The 21,268-nt window shown below is 36.6% G+C and overlaps 1 protein-coding gene across 42 annotated transcripts in view; it reads right to left on the reverse strand.

The window, feature by feature from the left end:
* PTK2 (protein tyrosine kinase 2) overlaps positions 1-21,268 on the reverse strand; it is a 349,037-nt gene that overhangs the window by 193,534 nt on the left and 134,235 nt on the right. For all 42 annotated transcript variants that reach the window (XM_037728951.1, XM_037728934.1, XM_037728962.1 and 39 more), the window contains one exon: positions 14,542-14,629. In XM_037728951.1, the coding sequence (XP_037584879.1) occupies positions 14,542-14,629 (88 nt within the window). The remainder of the gene's footprint in view (positions 1-14,541; positions 14,630-21,268) is intronic.

Raw genomic sequence — 21,268 nt, forward strand, 5'->3', positions numbered from 1 at the left:
GTTCCTCATTATGACCGTTCCTGGCAAAGACACCTAGCTCCTCTATCTCCCATTATCCCTCTGTTTGAATTGCTTGATAAACCCAAGCCATGTTGAACCTACCCACTCACCCTCTTCCTGCTTCGATGAGCAGCTAGATAAATCATGGCATAAACTCCACTTTCAATTTATGAAGACAAATCTCAAATGGCCAGTTAAAATGGTCTGGAAATTGAATAATACTTGCCTAGGAAGCTGTACAATCACTGATTTCATATTTCCTCCAGTAAGCTTGCCACATCTCTTTGTTACAGAGAAAAAAAGACATCAGATGGGCATACTCTCTTTAACCTACCAGGAATTTATAACCTGACAGGCATTAAAAAAAAACCATAAGCATCTACTCATTCTTCTCTCTTAAAGTAGGAGAAATGTTCCCTCACTTAGCGTGGACAACTATGTTCTATTTCTGCTCTAAACACTATTCCATCTCAAAACTTTTGCTTATTTTCTGCATTAGCATCTAGATCTGGATGCTCGATAAATATTTACTGAATGAATGAGTAGACAAATGAATGAAGAGTCATCAAACTGGAGGGTGGGTACCTCTGTATATAAATTTTCCATATACATTTTCCATCCTTTACAAGGAATAACAGTTTCTACTCCTTCCACATAGCAGGCACTTTACACTTACCAATTGGAACTGAATCAATCCATTCAATTAAGTAAAAACCTTTAGGTCTAGAACCATCTTTTTAACGTCAATTGGCCCTTGTTTCTACAAAACAAAAGTCTAAATCTAAAAGCTAAGTTTTGCATCATAAGTAAGTTTATTATTGAGCACAAAATAAAGGCACAAGAATTAAACCAAGATAGGTATTTAAATAGGCAGAAAAATACCATAGCTACCCAGATAAAAACATTCAGTGGCTTTTAGTTGTCTGATGCAGATTTTAGAGGAACTACTTCAGACCACTAATTGCATGTTGAGAAAAATGCACCATTATGAAATTCAATTAATCTTGAAGATTAATTGCCATAATTTTTAAACATGATTCACAGGTAGAAAAAAACAGTCAAACGCTATATTTCATAATCAAAACAAAATTCATATTAATTATAAAAATGAAAAAAGGAAATTATAATTTAATAATCTTTGTAAAAAAAAATCTCATTTATGAGAATGTTTTCAAAGTTCTGAGAGTTGTTTTTCCTATAGCTTTAATCTCGATTATCAGAGCTGTATGATCACAGCCTGAAATCTATTTGTGGCCTGATGTGATCAAAGTATTCTGCAAACAGTATAGAGCCAAGATAGAATAAGGCATCACCACGGACTCGTGTCCTTACCTCAGGTCCCAAAGCAGCTCCTCAGCTGCTGGAGAGAAAGTAAAACCTATTCAGTGTCTCAATGCTCCCTGTTATCTAGGCTCTAGACAGTGTTCTCTCAAGCCACTGAGCATGGTCACATCCTGAGGCTGGGCTTCAAGACTTAGAATTATGTACACACTTTGTTCATTTCAGTTATAAAACACTTCTTGACTACCTCTCTTCCACTCACTCCCATCAGAATTGCTATCATTTGTGAAACCAAATTTATCAAGCATTTAAGTTTCTATAAAGTATATATACTCAGCTCCCTGTCAAGTAGATTTATATGTAATATCTCATTTAATCATCAGAGCATCACTTGAGGTGGGTACTAGTATCACCCCCATTTTGTAGCCTCAGAAAAAGCCTGAAACAATGATCAAAATGATAGCAGTAGATAACAACTCTACTTAAGGAGTATCTACCAGGGACCAGTTACTACGCTAAGCATTTTGCATATATTTCTGATCTTTACAATAATTTTTCAAGGTAAAGTTTATTAGTCCTGTTGTTATATATAAAGATCAGAAAATTTAACTTTGTGTTAAGCTAGTATTAAATCAGGATTCAAAATCCAGATCTACCAGCCCCTAAAAATCCAGCTTCAGTTTGTACCTACAACTTGTAAACTTTTCCACAGCGCAGTTATTCTCTACTAGAATGAAGATTAACAAGCGGAAACCACCTCTCATTTACCCTTGCATCTATAGTATGAGCCACAATAGATTCACATGCATCCTGATGTGTTGTAACATTGTCATTGTGTTGCATTCTCTTTTTCTACTGTGGATTACATCCAGGACCAGGAAATTTGCAAGATCCTTTCAAAAAAAAAAAAAAGACTTCTGAAAGTTGATTTCTAAACATTAATTTGTTTCCATGTTAATTTTCTGCTAAAAACCTAGGATGAATTTGGACTTCTTTCTTTGTACAAATATTGTATCTGTATTAATGAGTTCCTTCGTCTTACTCTGCAATAGAATAAAGTACAGGTTTTAATATAAAAAATGTTCATAGTTTCTACTAGAAAGTATTAATCCCAAATTATTCCATAATGTATTGCATATGTCAACTCTATGCTTTGGCTACCATATGAGATTTTATGTTTTATTTTGGTCTCTTTTGAATATTCTAACAGCTACACAGATTTATCAACTGGACCCAAATGTCCTTGATAGCATGCGAAAGAGAATGGAGCAGAGGACAGATGAAGGCAAAACTAACTAGGTTTGCTTACTACCTGGGTGACCAAAGGCAAGTAATTTTACTCTCAGAGCCTAGCTGACTCTGAGTTTTTGTCAGACTAGGTGAAGTGTTTTTCACAAAAGGAACTCAATGGCAGCTCCAAATCAATACTAACTTAAGTTTTCCTTTCACACTTAAGCTATAAAAATATACAAATGAACAATTATGCTACCTTAATGAGTTATATACTTTTAAACAATTTAATGTTGTTTAACATAGTATTTAACAGTTAGGCATTCATTGATTTATTTGACAAACATTTATAATATGACTATCATGTGCCAGGATATTGTAGTAAATAAAACATACATGAAGCTTACACAAAGGTAATGGTAAATTTTCATTTAAAAATAATTACTTTGGATGTTCTATTGAGGATAGACCATAAAGCTATATGACAACAAGGGTTTCCATTATTTCTTTTTTTTGGATCCATTTACAATGGATAAATAACCCCAAATTTTATTAAAGTAAATGAAGAGGACAGGCATGGTGGCTCACACCTGGAATCCCAGCACTTCTGGAAGCCAAGGCAGGTGGATCGCTTCAGCTCAGGAGTTCGAGGCTGGCCTGGCCAACATGGTAAAATCCTATCTCTACTATAAATATAAAAATTAGGCAGGCATGGTGGTGTGCACCTGTAATCCCAGCTACATGGGAGGCTGAGGCAAAAGATCACTTGAACCCAGGAGGCACAGGTTACAGTGAGCCAAGATCTCACCACTGCACTCCAGCCTGGGTGACAAAGCAAGACTCTATCTCAAAAAAAAAGGAAATGAAGAATCTATCCTCAATAGAATATTCAAAGACATTAAATGGTCTTTTAAAAAATTGATATTTTTAAAAACATCAATTGAGTATGTGTGCTTGGGTGGGAGCACATGTGCACATACATCTGTGTGCATGCACACACAATCTGATTTCTCAAACTCCAAAAATTTCCTTTATTTCTTGGATTTTTTCCTTGACATCTTCTAATAAATCTCATCTAAAAATTTTGAGTTATCAGGGCATTAGGATTAAAAGTCAATCCTCACAGATGAATTATTGAAGATAATAAATTGAGCATCTAAAGCCCATGCCTTACTCTGTTGTGGATACAATGGTGAAGAAGGCAGATTTCCTGTTTGCTCTCACTGAATGCACACTTTACTTTGGTAGGTACAGCAGATTAACAACAGTTAAATATAATGTTAAACAATGGATCAGCGGTTGCTACAGTTAGGGATGGGGCAATGTGTGACTACAAAGCAACAGGGATTTTCTTTGTGTTCATGGGATAGTTCTGTATCTTGGTTATGACAGTTACAAACATTTGCACCCATGATAAAACTGCACAGAAATACACACAAACACAAACACACACCTGAGTGTGTGTAAACATTAGTGAAATCTATATTAGGTTTGCAGTCTAGTTAACACTATTCTGTCAATATCAATTTCCCTATTCATATATTGTATTATATCATGATTGAAGTGGTAATTACTGGACTGTATACAACTGTCAAAACTTACTAAACTGCATATTTAAACTGGTTATTTTATGTAAGTTATATGTCAATAAAACAAATTTTGTATTTTAAAATGTGTATATGTTGTATGGGAAATGTATAGGGACTATGCACAGGTAAACGGAAGGCTTTACACAGAATGTACCATTTAAATTAAGAACTGAAGACTAAGCAGAAGTAACCTAATTCCAGGAAAGAAAAGGTCAGTTATGCAGGAAAATGTTAGCAGCAGGTCTCAGACGCGCAAATCCTGTTCATTCCCAAGAAAGGCATATTTTTAGGGCTAGCCCTTAGCGTCTTGGAAACGAAACCCCTGAAATGTTCTGTCTAATAAGAGTGCTTTTGCATACCTGAAGATGGCCACAATTTGACCACCAATTGGTGAAAAAACTGACCACCAATTTGAACCAGATAATTTATGCACACAGTGTTTTGATGCTAATCACCTGTTTTCTCTATAGCGTGTAGAATGTGAATACATGAGGTCAGTCACGTAGGTGTTGTATGTCTATGAGAATGACCCCCAACACACACCTTAAACACTCAAGCTCAGGCCAGAGTCTCTGCTTGACAAACTTTTGCATATGATGTCACACTCTTCATTAACCATGAGTGCTTCTCCTTCAATTACCAAAAATACACAAGAATGAAAAAGGGAGAAGAAATGTACACAATTAAATCTTTAAAGCAAAGAGAATAAATCTTCCACTAAGACAGAGTTAGACCTCTATTACATTTTAGCTTCTGTGTGGAAAAGGGCAGCTGATAATTCCCATACTGAGAATGTCAGGCTTAGGCTAAGATTTCCCTCTTGGACCTGCAATTTCAAAATGTATCTTAACTGACAGCTGTAAGTCCAAGAAAATATACAAGGAAGTCAATTTCTAGTAATACAATATCTGAAAACTTAAAATTAAAAAAACTGCAATAAAAATAAAAGAAAGTTGGCCAATAAGAAATAAGTATGCACCTCACATGTTATAGTTAAGTTTAGATTCTATACCATAGAAGTAGGTTACAGTTCTAGACTCAGTATTTTCTCCAACTTCCACTGCAACTCTTTTTGTCAAGTAAACCACTGATTATTTAATGTCATTTAAAAGCTAATGGGTGGACATTCTCATTTTAAGTCTTAAAACATCTGCAGAAGTAAACAATGACAAACTCACATCAGACCCAGGCATCTTAATAGCTGAACATTTCAACAGTGCTAAAAGACTTCTACACAAGTTCAGCATCCTCAACGCAGATTAGTATGACAACTTACTGACTAAACATGGCCTTCATACTAACAGCCACCACCATTTGCAAAAGGTTGCCAATGAAAGATTTATAACTTTAACCAATGAAAGTTGAGAGAGAAAAAATAAATGTCATATGGCAAAGAAAAAAGTTGACATTAGGGTAAAACACACTTTTTTTTGCTTTCTCATGAGTCATTAACTATATTGTCAAAACTCATTTTTATACATTGTTGCTCTACAGTGAATAGTGTTATAACAAGATTCCAGTTGAATTTTAGAGTATACTGATTAATATATTTCAGAATATTCACATATAGGTCAAAACATGTAGTAAATCACTGAGATTTCCACATTGGTAGTCACATTTAGGCCATCTTTTAATAAAAGTATGCACATCATTAATAATGATATCCAACCAGTAATATACGCTTAAACATTCTCAGTGTTTTCCTTACAATGTCACCCAAAATGGGCTTGGATGAATTTTCAAAACATGGAATAATAAAATTATGGCAGTTTACTGTAATCTATTTCCCTTCCTCTCCTCTTTTCATGGGATAGGAGTGGTGGTAGAAATAATCGAAACCTAACAATTGTATTTCTACCTGGCTAAACCATTTAAAATACACACACACACACACACACACACACACACGTGTGTGTGTGTGTGTGTGTGTGTGTGTGCGCATGCATATATATATATGTATTTTTAGAAACTGGGTCTTGCTCTGTCACCCATCCTGGAGTGGAGTGGCACAACCATGGCTCACGGTAGCCCAAACTCAAGCACAAGTGGTCCTTCAGCCTCAGCTTTGCAAAGGGCTGAGTTTACAGGAAGAGCCACTGTGTCTGGCCCCATTAAAAATATTGATTCATCTACACAAAAATTAAAACAGAGAACACTAAGGAGTATGTTCACTATGTGCCAGACATTTCTAAGTGCTTTGATATGCTATTTCACTGAAGACTCACAACAATCCCGTGCCCATTTTCTAGATTTAAGAAAGAAAACAAAAAACCCCAGAAAACCTAAGATCAGTTAAGAAAATGAACAGACAAGCCACAGACTCAGAGAAAATATCAGCAAAACATAACATGACAAAGGACTAGGATCCAAGGTATATGAAAAGTCCTACATGTTAAAATCAGAGAGACAGAAAGTAGAATGGTGATTGCCAGGGGCTGCAGGGAGGACAACTGGGGAAATACTGACTATAGACTTTCAGTTTTATAAAATGAAGAGTTACAGGTAACTTAAGAGTCAGTGGGAAACATCCCAGAGGGATTCAGATTATTCTGGTGAAAAGTATTTGAGAAAACTCAGTAAACATATACTTAATATTTATGTATTTAATTATGTATAAATCAAAAGAACCAAAAACTGTAATTAAATATTGAATTCTAGGTTAATGATACTCATGTTAAAGTTTGCTGACACTTGAAACTTACTTTGAAATGTAGCAAAATTTAAGATGGATTAACAACTAGATAAAGGAATGGAGAGAAAAAAATAGTTATGTGATGAAGCATAATAAACATTAATGGTAGAGTCTAAGTGGTGGGTACACTGGTGTTCATTATAAATTTATTTTTAACATGAAAGTACATTTGAAGTTTCATAATACAATGTCACAGAAAAAGTAAAACTTTAAGGTAAAGAAATAATTTCCCCACAGTTAAAGTTAAGCCACTGATCAAAGTGATCACACTCAGCCATGAAGCTTGTTAACACCAGTAAGTCCCCACATATTGACCTTTATCTTCTTAAATACTATTAGAACAGTGAGAATGACATTTTTTGCAACCTGGATCTGAACTCTGTCATCCATTTGCACTTCACTTTCTCTGGCTTCTCAGTGCCTTCACAATCAAGGTCGGATGACTGAAAAGGGCATCTCAAGCCACCCCTTACTGTCTCAACTCTCTCTCACCCTGCCCTCCAGCCACACTGGCTTTTTATGAGCTCCTTGAATCGCCAAGTTCCCTTCTACAAGGGGGCTTTGTATGGAATGCAAGTATGGAAAGGCAATTAAGCATCATAACAATTCAATGACTTAGGATTCCAACCATGTTACTACAGAGACCTGCTATATAAACCAGAACCAGATTCTCGATGCATTATAACAATTATTCTTACATTACTGAGGTCACAAGAAGGTAAAGGAAAATAGGATAGAGGGATGAAATAAGAACAAATACAAACTAAGAACCTGGTAGAAGCCAAGGGCTGTAAGATACAGGAACAGAGGATACGCATGCTCTCAGCTGGCTGAGGACTGACCACTGCGCTTCTTATTTCCCCAAAGTGAGAGAGCTTCTCTTGAGATCCATGTATTAAGGCGAGAACTTCAAAATCTACTCAAAGGGTCTCCATTTGGTAGTAATTCCCATTTCTCAGCAAGCAAATACAAACCTTTAGAGGAAAGAATCCCCAAACTAGGCCCTCAAGATTTCCACATGTGAAGTTCAACAACACAACAGTTCAGAACTCACACAAAAGAAAAAAAATCACTGAGAAAGCCACCAACAACAAATGTGAAGAGCCCAAGGACTTCAGATGCTATAATCACATTCAGAATGGAGACATCAATTACATATGAAATGGAGAAATATTAATAAAAGGCAGACAGATTGGCAAATAATAAGGGCCATACAAAATGGCCTGGCAATTAAAAAAAAATTTTTTTAATTATAAGCAAAAAAATCAACAAATGCACCAAATATAAAACAGGTCACAGTTGAGGAGAGCTGATAATCTGACAGACTAGACTGATCCGAATTACGTATTATTTAGAAAGACAAGAAATTAAATACATGAAAAAGAAGCTAGCACATATGAAGAGACTGAGAAGTTCTAACATAGATCTAAACCAAAATCCCAGAAGAAATAACAACAAGTGCAGGAAAGGTCATATCGGAATAGACAACAGCTACGACATTTCCAGAATTGATAAAAATGACATAACCCCCTGGAAGTACAAATAGCATGAAACAAATGAAGCAAGTGAAGGAAGAAAAAAAAAAAAAAAAAAAAAAAAAAAAAAAAAAAAAAAAAAAAAAAAAAAAAAAAAAAAAAAAAAAAAAAAGGAAATCCAAAACTCAATTTGTAATGAAGCTATAAAAACCAAAGACAAAAAAGGATCTGCAAGCCATCTAGAGAGAAAATACAAGTCACCTACACAGAAAGACAAAATAAGAGCTGAGTTCTCAACAGCAAATAAACAATTAAAGACAGTAGGAAATAACCATCAAAATGCTCACAGAAAATGTCTACCTTGATTTGTGTATCCAGCAATATTATTTTTCAAGCAAGAAAAAAGAATATTAGAAATATAGATCTAAACAACACAATTAACAATCTTGAATTAATGGCTATTTATTGAACCTGTGCCAAAGAATTATAGAAGACACATTCTACTCAAGCAAAACTAGAACCTTAACCGTATCTAAATATGTGCAAGATGATAAAACAAGTCCATACAAAACTTTAACAATTAGTATCAAATGAGCCACAGTCTCTAACTACAATGCAAAATTATTTTCAAAATGAGCCAAAAGATAAATTCTTAAATCCATGAATAATCACTTTTCCATTTATACCAACAAGGTATACTGAATGTCCTGACTAACCTTCTAGCTGAAAGCAACTAAAAACGCTGAACAAAATATTTTTTTAAATCTTCTTGAATGCTTACATGAGCTGGGAAACAAAACGAAACAAAAAATACTCAAGCTAATTACAGGAACACAGAAGTGTATGGCAGAACATAAGGCCAGCTTTTACCTTAAGGGTAGAACTGAAGAATAAAAACATGTTGTAAAGCATGACAACTGGCAAACAAAAGCAAGCATGGGAATGATAAATACAAAATTGAGGATAATGGTAACCTGCATGGAGTGAAAGGGCAGCATGCAGAGTGAGGTGGGCCACAGGAACATGGGGTGGGGAAGTACCAGGATGTTCTCTTCATCTGAGCAGTAAGGACATGGGTATTCATTTTATCATCAATTATCACACCTTATAAAAGTATAATATATAGATATATTACATATTATAGAATCTACAGAATTAAAAAGAATCAATGTCATGAAATTCTGAGCCCCATAAAAATCACTGATTTAGCCTCAAATTCAGTGAAAGTATATTATGCATATATGTATCCATCTTATATGTTTGCATTAAATATTAAAGACTTTAAAGGTTACAGAATGCATGTCATCAAATTCTGAGGCCCTTATAAAGTGATTAATTTATCTCATACTTCAGTGAAGATTCTCACACACTATATTTACATAATATTTCAGCTGCATTCTCAGATAAATATACTCTGGCTATAGAAAGCTTTAGAGGACAATTACTGATTTATGCATCCCCCCCAATTTGCATGTGTGTTTAAATAGGTGAAAACTCTGGATTCCAAAATGATTTTGCAACTTTGGAATTAAACAATTTCCCAAGTTGGGTGCTGCCTGTGTAGAACAACATATGGATTACCCATAATAGTCTGGAATTGCCAAGCAGGTACCAGGGCAGATTCTGCATTGAGACTTTACCAGGAGAAGTCAAACATGTAATTACTTACCAAACCAGCAATAAAAACTCCTACTATATTCAAAACTTTCTTGCCTGATCAGGGTAAAATTTTAAAATATGCATTTTTTTCACACAAATGAAATTATACATGGCCTGTTTTGAACAACAGGATTTAATGGAATACCTTCCACATCCACGAACAGTTGTACCTCCATATTAATGAGGGATACATAAATTTGAAACTCAGCACAATTAATCTGTTGAAAGACATCTGCAAGGCCTCTAATTTCTTTCTTGTTACTCTAATATGCCTATAATCATCCTTGTGCATGTACACATACATGTGTAAACCTCATTTTTTCTTTAGAATAAGTTCACAGAAGTAGAATTATTAGGTCCAATCAGGAAACTTTCAATTGTTTTTTACTTACAGTAAAGACAGCAGTCAATAGGGTCACCCAACAAACTGGAGGACATGAACATATTCAAGACTTCTGGTATATGGGCCAATTCATTCTGACAAATCACAGTATTTTGTTGTTGAGACAGAGTCTTGCTCTGTTGCCCCAGCTGGAGTGCAGTGGAGTGATCTTGGCTCACTGCAACCTCCACCTCCTGGGTTCAAGCTATTCTCCTGCCTGAGCCTTGCAAGTAGCTGGGATACAGGCATGTGCCAACATGCCCTGCTAATTTCTGTATTTTTAATAGAGATGGGGTTTTGCCATGTTGGCCAAGGCTGGTCTTGAACTCCTGACCTCAGGTGATCCACCCGCCTCAGCCTCCAAAAGTGCTGGGATTACAGGTGTGAGCCACTGCACCCAGCCAATCATAGTATTTTCTCTCTTTCTCCCTTCCCTTTTTATGACTTTGATACCATCATAAACTCCCTCCAATTACCGTCACTTGAGCCTGAGATACTAGCATGGAAAAACAATGACATTGCCAATGAGAAAGGAATGTGACCATGACTATACTTTCTTTTAAAATATATGTACTTGATAAACTATTATAAAAGGATGCACAAAACAAAAAAGATTATTAGAATAGAGATAATTTAAGAATGTTTTAGATTTATTTTCTGAACTTGCTAAAAATGTGCCATGCCAAGCATGGTGGCTCATGCTTATACTCCCAGCACTTGGGGAGGTCAACGTAGAAGGACTGCTTGAGGCCAGGAATTTGAAACCAACTTGGGTAACACAGCAAGACCCCCGCCCCTCTAAAACATTTTTTAAAATTAGCCAGGCACCATGGCATGCACCTGTAGTCCCAACCACTCAGGAGGCTGAGGCAGAAGGATTGCTTGAGCCCACAAGTTCAAGGCTGCAGTAAGGTAAAATCATGCCACTGCACTCCAGACTGGGTAAAACAGAGCAAGACCCTGTCTTTATAAAAATAAAATAAAATTTAAAACATATTAAAATGTACCATAAAATTTAACAGATTTTTAAAAATTAAAAAGGTGAAAAGAGAAACTGTAGAAATGAACGACAGCAAAAAGTGGGGTGGAAGAGCTGAAAAGTTCTACAGAGCACACATAGGAAGAAAAAAGGCAAGATATGTGCCATCCCATAATGTGCAGCTCACACTGTGTGATGATATGCAAATGGCAAATGCTGAATCCTCTGTTACCGTCTACAGAGTGAAATTCAAAATATGACTGGGCAATTACATGGCAGACAATTTTATCTCATTTAATGAACATAATGGTCCTACAGGATAGTTATTCCATACCTATATTTTAGTCTATGAAACAATTAAGCACAAAGAGACTCAGAGGTACCTAAAATCACAGAGCTATTATATACAGAACAACAAGCACACGACTCTATTCACTACATATTCCTTTCAACAAAATTTCATTACACTTAACTATGCTTAGTGAATGCCTTCATCACAATTTTTTTTAGACCACTCTGATTGGATGGCAATTATCAGGGACAGACTGAAATTTTAAAAGGTTCATTATACTTAGCTTTCTCGTGGGTTTTATAAAGACCACTGAACTGAATTATATGGACTACCATAAAACATCCTATTAGTAAAAGAAAATCTGGGATACACTGGTATATATAGTACTAACTTTATCATACAGTAAGTCTTCCAACAAAGAAAAACTAGGACAACGTAGTAACAGTGTGAATAAGGAAAAAAAAAGTTGCAGACTTTTAGATTAGTCTAGAAATTATAAAAAGCAGTCATTTAGGCCTGTATTATGCATTCTGGAAATCAATGTCACTAAAATAGCCATGTATTTCCTCAGTGGGTAGAATGTTTTTCAAATAAATAATACCAATAGCGATAGAGATCACATACCAAGAGGAAAATGCTAAATAAACACAAGTTATTTAAACTCTCTTATCTCCTTCACCAAAATATGAAGTTCAACGGGTTGCTAAAGGATGAGATTAATAATACCTGTGAGAACCAGCTGCAAGTTGAACATTATTTTTGCAACGAGTAGGCTTCCGAGAAGCTCAGCTGGAATCTGAAAATGCCTTCTTTTCATTTTGCCAACTTACCTTCCTTTCTTATTCAACTGTGTATTATCATAAAGCCTCAAAACTTGTCACAAAATCCCTTACTCGGATCCCCAACCCCTGGGCCACGGATCAGTACCGGTCAGTGGCCTGTTAGGAACGCGGTCACACAGCAGGAAATGAGCTGCAGGCAAGTGAGCATTACCACCTGAGCTCTGCATCCTGTCAGATCAGCAGTGGCATTAGATTTTCATAGGAGTACAAACCCTACTGTGAACTGCACATGCGAGGGATCCAGATTGTGTGTTCCTTATGAGAATCTAACACCTGATGATCTGAGGTGGAACAGTTTCATCCCGAAATCATTACCCCACACCCCACAACCTGTGGTTCTGGTCTAAAGAAAAATTGTCTTCCTCGAAACTGGTCCCTGGTGCCAAAAATGTGTTAGGTAAGGCAGTGGTCCCCAAACTATCTCCTATGTGACCTCTACTTCACAGACAAGACGAAAACAGACACAACCCCACCAATAGTTAGAAACTTCATTAGCTTCGTACTTTCTCAGTTTAAATCTTGTAAGTGGTAACATTGATCGTTATCTCGCACAGAAAAATACAGAACAACTTACCTTCTTACTTCCTTCTTTTGAATCTAATCCACCATTGTTCTTTCATGGCACTAGATGTCTAGACTTACATAGTAAGTCTTATTCTTCCTTATTTTCACATCTTATTTTAGTTCAATCTCTGGGTCCTATCAAATCCATCTACGAAATTTGCTTATTATAATATACTTTCACTTTTATCTGTCTAATTTCCCAGAATGATTGAAGAGCCTCTAAACATGCTTGCAACCTTTTAAGAATTCAATCTATCCCTGATGCCATCTAATCAGAGTGATCTCCAAAAAAAATTCTGGTTAGGGCACTTGCTAACTGAAGTTGTTTTTCTTTTTTTCCTTTCTTTCCTTTTTTTGTTTTGAGACAGAGTCTTGCTGTGTCACCAGGCTGAAGGGTAGTGGCACGATCTTGGCTCACTGCAACCTCCAACTCCCTGGTTCAAGCTATTTTCCTGCCTCAGCCTCCTGAGTAGCTGGGGTTACAGGCACCCACCACCACATCCAGTTAATTTTTGTATTTTTAGTAGAGATGTGGTTTCACCATGTTGGCCAGGATGGAGACATCTCTATCTCCTGACCTCGAGAACTGCCTCCCTCAGCCTCTTAAAGTGCTGGGATTATAGTCGTGAGCGACCGCACCCAGCCTCACTAACTAAAGTTTTTAAATGGCTCCCAATATTGCAGGAGAAAACCTAAACCCCTGTTTAAATGATGTACGTGGTCCCTCTCTCACCAAAATGTTATCAACTATTTTAGCTAAGACTGCACCATATTTTCTCTCTCCCCATTGTTTTCTAGACCACGTTCTTGTCTAGAAAACACAACTCTTCCTTATTCTACAAAGCTGGAGACTCCTCAAATGTTTTTCAGTGGAGCCACCTCAATACCGAATCTATACTAGATCAGCAGACTCTTCTAAGCACAGTCACATCATTCGTGCTTACTAACAGCAAAGGATCAAACACAAAGTAACTGTTTACAGGAATCCTCCACTAGATGGAAGAATTTAAAGGTCTGGATTATGCAATCTATTTCTGCATTCCTGGTCCAGAATAGTTAATGAATATTTTTATTACACCAAAAAAATTTATCAAGTACATTTAATGTGAAAATTTTATGTGCAAATGTCTTTTTGATGTTTATGAGCATTTTTGGCATTTTATGTTACATATACTTATTGTCTAATTACTAATGGGGTAAAAAGCAAAGCACTATCAATTCTATATGGGTATAGTTGGCTCTACAACGATTTCCACCTATGACAAATTTGTTGCTATTCGGGCATAACTGCATTTAAATTAAAGCTCAAGAAATAGTTGTAGACTTACTGTCTCCACATAATAGAAGTTAACCTTTAAGATTTGCTCAAGTATACAAAAGTTCACAAAGAACAAAAAATTAATAATTTCTTACTGGTTAAAAGATTCTTATTGCCATTCAGCAACAAATGGCTATTCTTCCAAACGTAAGCTTTAATCAAATTTGAAAATAAAAGCATGTAACAAATAGGATTCAAAGAAACAAACAAGAAAGTATATTAAAGCAGCCTCTAATACCTGTTGATAGAAGAAATTCAAGGTTGGCTTATCTTCAGTAAACTGGTTTAGAAATCCTTTTGGCAAATAACGAATTCTCAATTCATATCTAAAAATAATTCACAAAGCAGAACAAAAAGTAATTAGCCATTTTCTCAATTTATAGTCTATAATGACAATATTATTGTGAGTATGGCATTCCTAATTATTCTGAGACGATTTTAAATATAAGCTACAATCAATTAATCTTTAAATGTAATTTTTAAATATTTTAGCACCAAAAAAGAGCACATAATCACAAATGTGCTACAGCTCAATGATTCAAGGAAACACAGCATGATAAGAAGCCCAGAAGTCCTTCCAACCCAATGGGGCATTCTCCACCACTGCCAAATTGCCCTGATTTCTAACATCTTCCATGAGCTTCCCATGTCTAAATCTTTATCAGTGGAATTGCACAGTATGTACTCTTATTTGCTCAGAAATCTAAGCTTTAAACATGGTTAAAACAAACCAACATCACCAGAATGCTCTTTATCTTTCTTATTCTCTATTTGTATGTGTGGGTCTACCCATATGAACACTCTTATATATGTATCTTCTGGTAAACACATGTACACATTTTGGTTGCATATATGCCTAGGAGTACAACCACTGGATTACAACAAATACATCCATTAGCTTTAGCAGATATTGTTAAACAGCATGCCAAAGAGGCGGTAACAAGTCAATCTCCCAGCAACAGCATGGGGTGTTCTAGTTCCTCTATATCCTTGCCTCCACTTGGCATTTTCTTTGTTTTACCCATTCTGATTGGCAACTATAATAGTGCATGGTGATTTTAACTGGCATTTCCTTGGTAAATAATGAAGGTGAGTACTTTCACATGCTTTTTGACCATTCTGAATGTCTTCTTTTGTGAAGTACCTACTGAGTTTTTTATTTTTTATAGAGACAGGGTCTCACTAAGCTGCCTAGGCTGGTCTTGAACTCCTGGCCTCAAGGGATCCTCCCACCTGGGCCTCCCAAAGTGCTGGGATTACAGCTGTGAGCCTACACTTCTGGCCATATTCAACTTTTTGTCCTTGTTTTCCTACTAAATGGTCTACTTTTTCTCCTTCACCTGCTATTGATTTCTAGGTGTTCTTTATAGATTCTAGATTTGACGCCTTTGTTAGCCATAGTGAATAACCTCTTCTATTCTGTGGCTTAATGGTATTTTTTTTAACCTTTTAACAAAATTTTAATGTAATCTTTTGAGGAAGAAAACTTTGGTATATATACACATGTTCTGCTAAGACTTTTAAATGTCCAACTTATTAAAATACAAAATTGCCAAACAATTACATTCCATTTCACTTTTACTCTCAGAAAAAGTTTAAGAACTTACTGTAGATATTCTACATTGAGTTATTATACAAGTATAACAGATTTCATTTATTTTGAATTTAGGATTTACCAGGCACCTAACTTATGTGCACTATTTCTCTCTTTATGGGGGGGCATGATCTATTTCTCTCTTCTTTTGCAGAGGCACAATCTCAGCTCACTATAACCTCTGCCTCCCCAGGCTGAAGTGATCCTCCCACCTCAGTCTTTGGAGTAGGTAGGGCTACAGGCACATGCCACCACGCCCGGCTAATTTTTATATTTTTAGTAGTGCTGGGGTTTTGCCATGTTGCCCAGGCTGGTCTTGAACTCCTGAGCTCAAGCAATCCGACCACCTTGGCCTTCCAGAATGCTGGGATTAGCGGCATGAGCCACCCGGCCTATATACTATTTCTCTTAATCAATTTAATAATCAGAGAAGAAAGGTATAATTATACACAGCATAGAGGCAGGCATGGGATTCTGCAGACTAGAAAAGTGCTCAACAATAATAAAGTTCCAGGGTTACATGTCAATGATTCAAACAGGTCCAAGGAGGCTTTTGGTATTAATGAGACTCCCATTTTATTTATTTTTTTGGGGTGGGGGGAAGCTCTCATATTAAATATAAGGAAACTGAGGTCCAAAATGAAACAATGGGCAGCCTGGCTCCACATCCATTCTCTTAGCATCCAGCATTCTGATGCTGATGATGTTATCAACTAACATTTTCTGAGCATTTAGTGTATGACAGAAATTGTGCTAAGCATTGTACACAGGTGATTTCTTTTTAGAGAAGCATAAGGAACATGGGCACTAGATAAAGATCACCTACACCTGAATTCTGGCCATGCCACTTATTCACTGTTAGCTATCACTTCTCTGTGCCTCAATTTCCTTACAAGAATGTTGCAAGAAACAAATGAGTCAGTGAACACAAAATACCCAGAAGAGTCACTGGCATATCATAATAAATGGTTTCTAAGGTTTATTGTTAGTAATAACTCAATAAATGTTTATTTCAGCACAGATCATGTCTCAGATACAGTTGTAGTGGTTGGAAATTCAACAGTGAATAAAAGTAAGTGCTAGCTCTCAAAACATTTTGTGGCAGAAGTTGGACAGCGAATACACAAATATATGTGAGATGGCAGTAAATGTCATAAAAGCAAATCAAAGTAAGGGGAAAAACAAATGATGAAGTATTATTTTTATAAAGGATAGTCAATAATGAACACCCTGATAGGATGGTATCTGAGCAAAGCTCTAAATAAAGGAAGTGAGGAAGGGCGTTATAGTTATGTGCAGAGAAAAAGTGTTCTAAAGGCCTTGATGGATGTTCAGGTGGAACAGACTATGTAAAGGCTCTGTAGCTGGAGGATGCTTGGGAAGGGGAGTGCAGCTAGGGCAGGCTGCATGAGGGCACACAGGCCCTTACAAGTCACGATAATACGGTTCTTTCTCAATGAGAAAGGAAGCCAATGACATGCTGTGCACAGAGAAATGACATCACAGGATTTTCATTTTTCATGATTAAGGTATATACCAGGCAAAATAGACAATGGGGACCAAAGGAAGAAGTAGGGAGACTATGAGAAGACAGCAAGATTCTGGGTGAGAAATAATAACCAGGTTAATATTCACCTTATTTTCATAGATTGGAAAGAGAATGTTACAGGATTACGTAATCCTCCCTAGATCCCACAGCACAGAGGCAGGCATGGGATTCCACTCCAGCAAGAACATGCATCAATATTCAAAGGCACTAATGAAACTAAGAAAAAGTACCTATGTCTTAAAAACAGAAAGGAACGTAACTCAAGCCTGCTTATGCGATGTTAGACAAGGCCTTTAGATCACGTTAAGAATTTTGGTGGAGCTAAACGATGAGAACACACAACACATGCAGGAAATAAGACACTGGGAACTAACAAGAGTAGCAGATGAGAGAAGGGGGAGGATCAGAAAAAATGCCTGGTTGATGAAATAATCTGTAAGCCAAATCCTTGTAACATATAGTTTACCCTGTATAACAAATCTGCCCATGTACTCTTGAACCTAAAATGAAAGTACTAAGGCACAAAGAATCATCTCAACATAGTTAAAAAGATGGCAACACCATAAAAATGTTAGTCTTCCTATAATGCAACAAAATAAACCAACAACCAATAATCTTTTCTAAGCACATATGGCAGAAACCTAAATAACATACTTAGTCACCCTTTGGTTTCTTCCAAAAATCTTGGAGCAAATATCAAACCACTAATAGACAATAAAATACTATCTAACAAAGTTGTGAGACACAGACAAAACTAAAATGATCATTTGTAGTAAAATACACTTATTAGTAAACATCAATGAATGAAAACAAGCTAAGTGTTAAATTTAGAAATAAGTGGTAAACAGAAATAATATAAAGTAACCCTCAAAATAGCAACATATTGTAGAGTAAAAATTAACTTAGTAAAGATGACACAAAGGCTTTGCAGAGAAGACATCAGAAGGCATCAAAGACAATGGACATGGATGTCACGGGTAAAATCCAGATGAGGGGAAACCTGTAGGACAAAGCAACACAGTTTCTTTAACAAACTGCAAGCAAAGGGGAGAAACTGGATTATGATTAGAAAGGAATGAAAAGACAAAAGTCCACACCTAATTTGGATCCTAATTCAAATAATTTATCTTTAATAATTGTGCCATGATATTTAATAAACAAGTTGAAATTGTTTATTAAATACTGATGGGATATTTTATGAAATTAAGAATAATTTTTGGAGATTTTTAACAATTTCTGGTTATATTTAGAGCAGTAGTTCTAAACCTTGGGAGATTCTACCCCCTTCCCATTTCCCCTAGGGGACAACTGGCAGTAACTAGACACATTTTTGCCTGCTACAACTGAAGAAGTGGGGATGGGAGGGGGAGGGATTTCTATCATTTAGTGGTTAGAAGCCATACAACATATACAAAAACTCCCCACAACAAGGCTGGACACGGTGGCTCATGCCTGTAATCTCAGCACTTTGGGAGGCCAAGGCACATGGATCACCTGAGGTCAGGAGTTTGAGACCAGCCTGACCAACATGGAGAAATCCCATCCCTACTAAAAATATAAAATCAGCCTGGCGTGGTAGTGCACGCCTGTAATCCCACCTACTAGGGAGTCTGAGGCAGGAGAATCACTGGAACCCAGGAAGCAAAGGTTGCAGTCAGCCAAGATCGTGCCATTGCACTTAAGCCTGGGCAATAGAGCAAAACTCCATCTCAAAAAAAAAACAAAAACAAAAACAAAAAAACAAAAAAAACCTACCCACAACAAAGAATTATCTGGCCAAAAAAAGGTCGATAGTGCTGTGGTTGATAAATCTGATTTTCCTAAAATACTTATGCATGAAATGAGACATTTACTACAAAATAATACAGGGAGGAAAAGGTAGGAAACAAAATGACCAACAGTTGATGATAGCTGAAACTGAGCAGCAAGTATATGAGCTTCATTATTACAATTCTGTCTGCTTTTGTAAATATTTGAACTTTTCCATGATTAAAATTAAAAACAACAGAGAAAAGCATGCTGTCACGCTATAGACAGATGATCCTGAAGTCTAAAGTATTTCCATCAATTTATAATTTTGTTACCAAAAAGGAATGGATGCACTGCTCATAAAAAATCTGAAAACAAAATTTTCTAACATTTTGAAATTTCTTCACTAAATAGAAAAATAAAAATCTGATGTTAAAATAGGAAAATATATTTCAAAATCAATTATACTGAAAGGAATGATCATGGAATATGGAAATTTATTGGCCAAATTTCAACAAATGTTTATATAACTGGTGACTGGCAATGAAAAATCAGTATCATGATTAAGCACACAGACAGCGGTATCCCTTCTTTGATTTAATTATACATATCTTTGTGAAGAATATTTTTAGCTAGGACAACCATTAAAAGCAATAACAAAATAAATAAAACCTGGAATAAGACCTTTGAATCAGAAGTGGGGCATGGTGACTCATGCCAATAATCCAAGCACTTTAGGGGACAAAGGCAGGAGGGTGCTTGAGCACAGGAGTTCATAATCAGCCTGGGCAACATAACAAGACCTGTCTCTACTAAAACTTAAAAAAAAAAAAAGAAAATCAGCCAACCGCGATGGCACAGGCTTATGATACCAGCCGAGGCTGAGGTGGGAGGATGGCTTGAGCCCAGGGGGTTAAGGCTGCAGTGAGTCATGATTGCACCACTGTACTCCAGCCTGGATGATGAAGACAGACCCTGTCTCCTCCTCCCCTGCCAAAAACAAAACAAACAAACCTTTGAATTTGTGTAGTCAAAACTACACAAGGCTGATCACAGTGGCTAAGGCAGAAAGACCATATGAGACCAGGAATTTGAGTCCAGCCTGGGCAACATAGACCTTGTCTGTACAAAAATAGTTTTTAAAAATTAGTTGAGTGTGATAGCAAACACCTGCAGTCCTAGGTACTTGGGAGGCTGAGGCAGGAAGACTGCTTGAATTCAGGACTTCACAGCCACTGTGAGCTGTGATTGTACCACTGCATTCCAGCCTGTGTAACAGGGCAAGACCTTGCTCTAAACCAAGAACTATTTAACCAAGATTTTCTTAAAAAAAAAAAAAAATTAACCATACTTAATCACTTTGTTTTCATTAATTAGTAACATTTTGGTAAAAGTAAATAATTTTATATTTGTTGCATGTTTTTTTATTTTTTGGAGACAGTCTCACTCTGTGGCCCAGGCTGCAGTGCAGTAGTGTTATCTCAGCTCACTGCAACCTCCACCTCCCAGGTTCAAGCGATTTTCCTGCCTCACCCTCCTAAGTAGCTGGGATTACAGGCATACACCACCAGGCCCGGCTAATTTTTATATTTTTGGTAGAGACAGGGTTTCACTATGTTGGCCAGGCTGGTCTTGAACTCTTGGTCTCAAGTGATCCAGCTGCCTCAGCCTCCCAAAATGTTGGGATTACAGGCGTGAACCAACGCGCCTGGCCCACTGCATGCTTTTAAATTTTCTATTTTTATGTATACTTTATAGCCTACATTATACAATCAGTATTGACCGTAAGTGAATAAAAAACTGATTAGAGATGAGAGACAACATAAAGCTGACAGGAAGACTTAACAATGTAAAACATATAATATCGGCCGGGCGCGGTGGCTCAAGCCTGTAATCCCAGCACTTTGGGAGGCCGAGGCAGGTGGATCACGAGGTCAAGAGATCGAGACCATCCTGGTCAACATGGTGAAACCCCGTCTCTACTAAAAATACAAAAAATTAGCTGGGCATGGTGGCGCATGCCTGTAATCCCAGCTACTCAGGAGGCTGAGGCAGGAGAATTGCCTGAACCCA

The sequence above is a fragment of the Cebus imitator genome, unplaced genomic scaffold (assembly GCF_001604975.1).
Source record: "Cebus imitator isolate Cc_AM_T3 unplaced genomic scaffold, Cebus_imitator-1.0 Scaffold284, whole genome shotgun sequence".
Taxonomy (NCBI): domain Eukaryota; kingdom Metazoa; phylum Chordata; class Mammalia; order Primates; family Cebidae; genus Cebus; species Cebus imitator.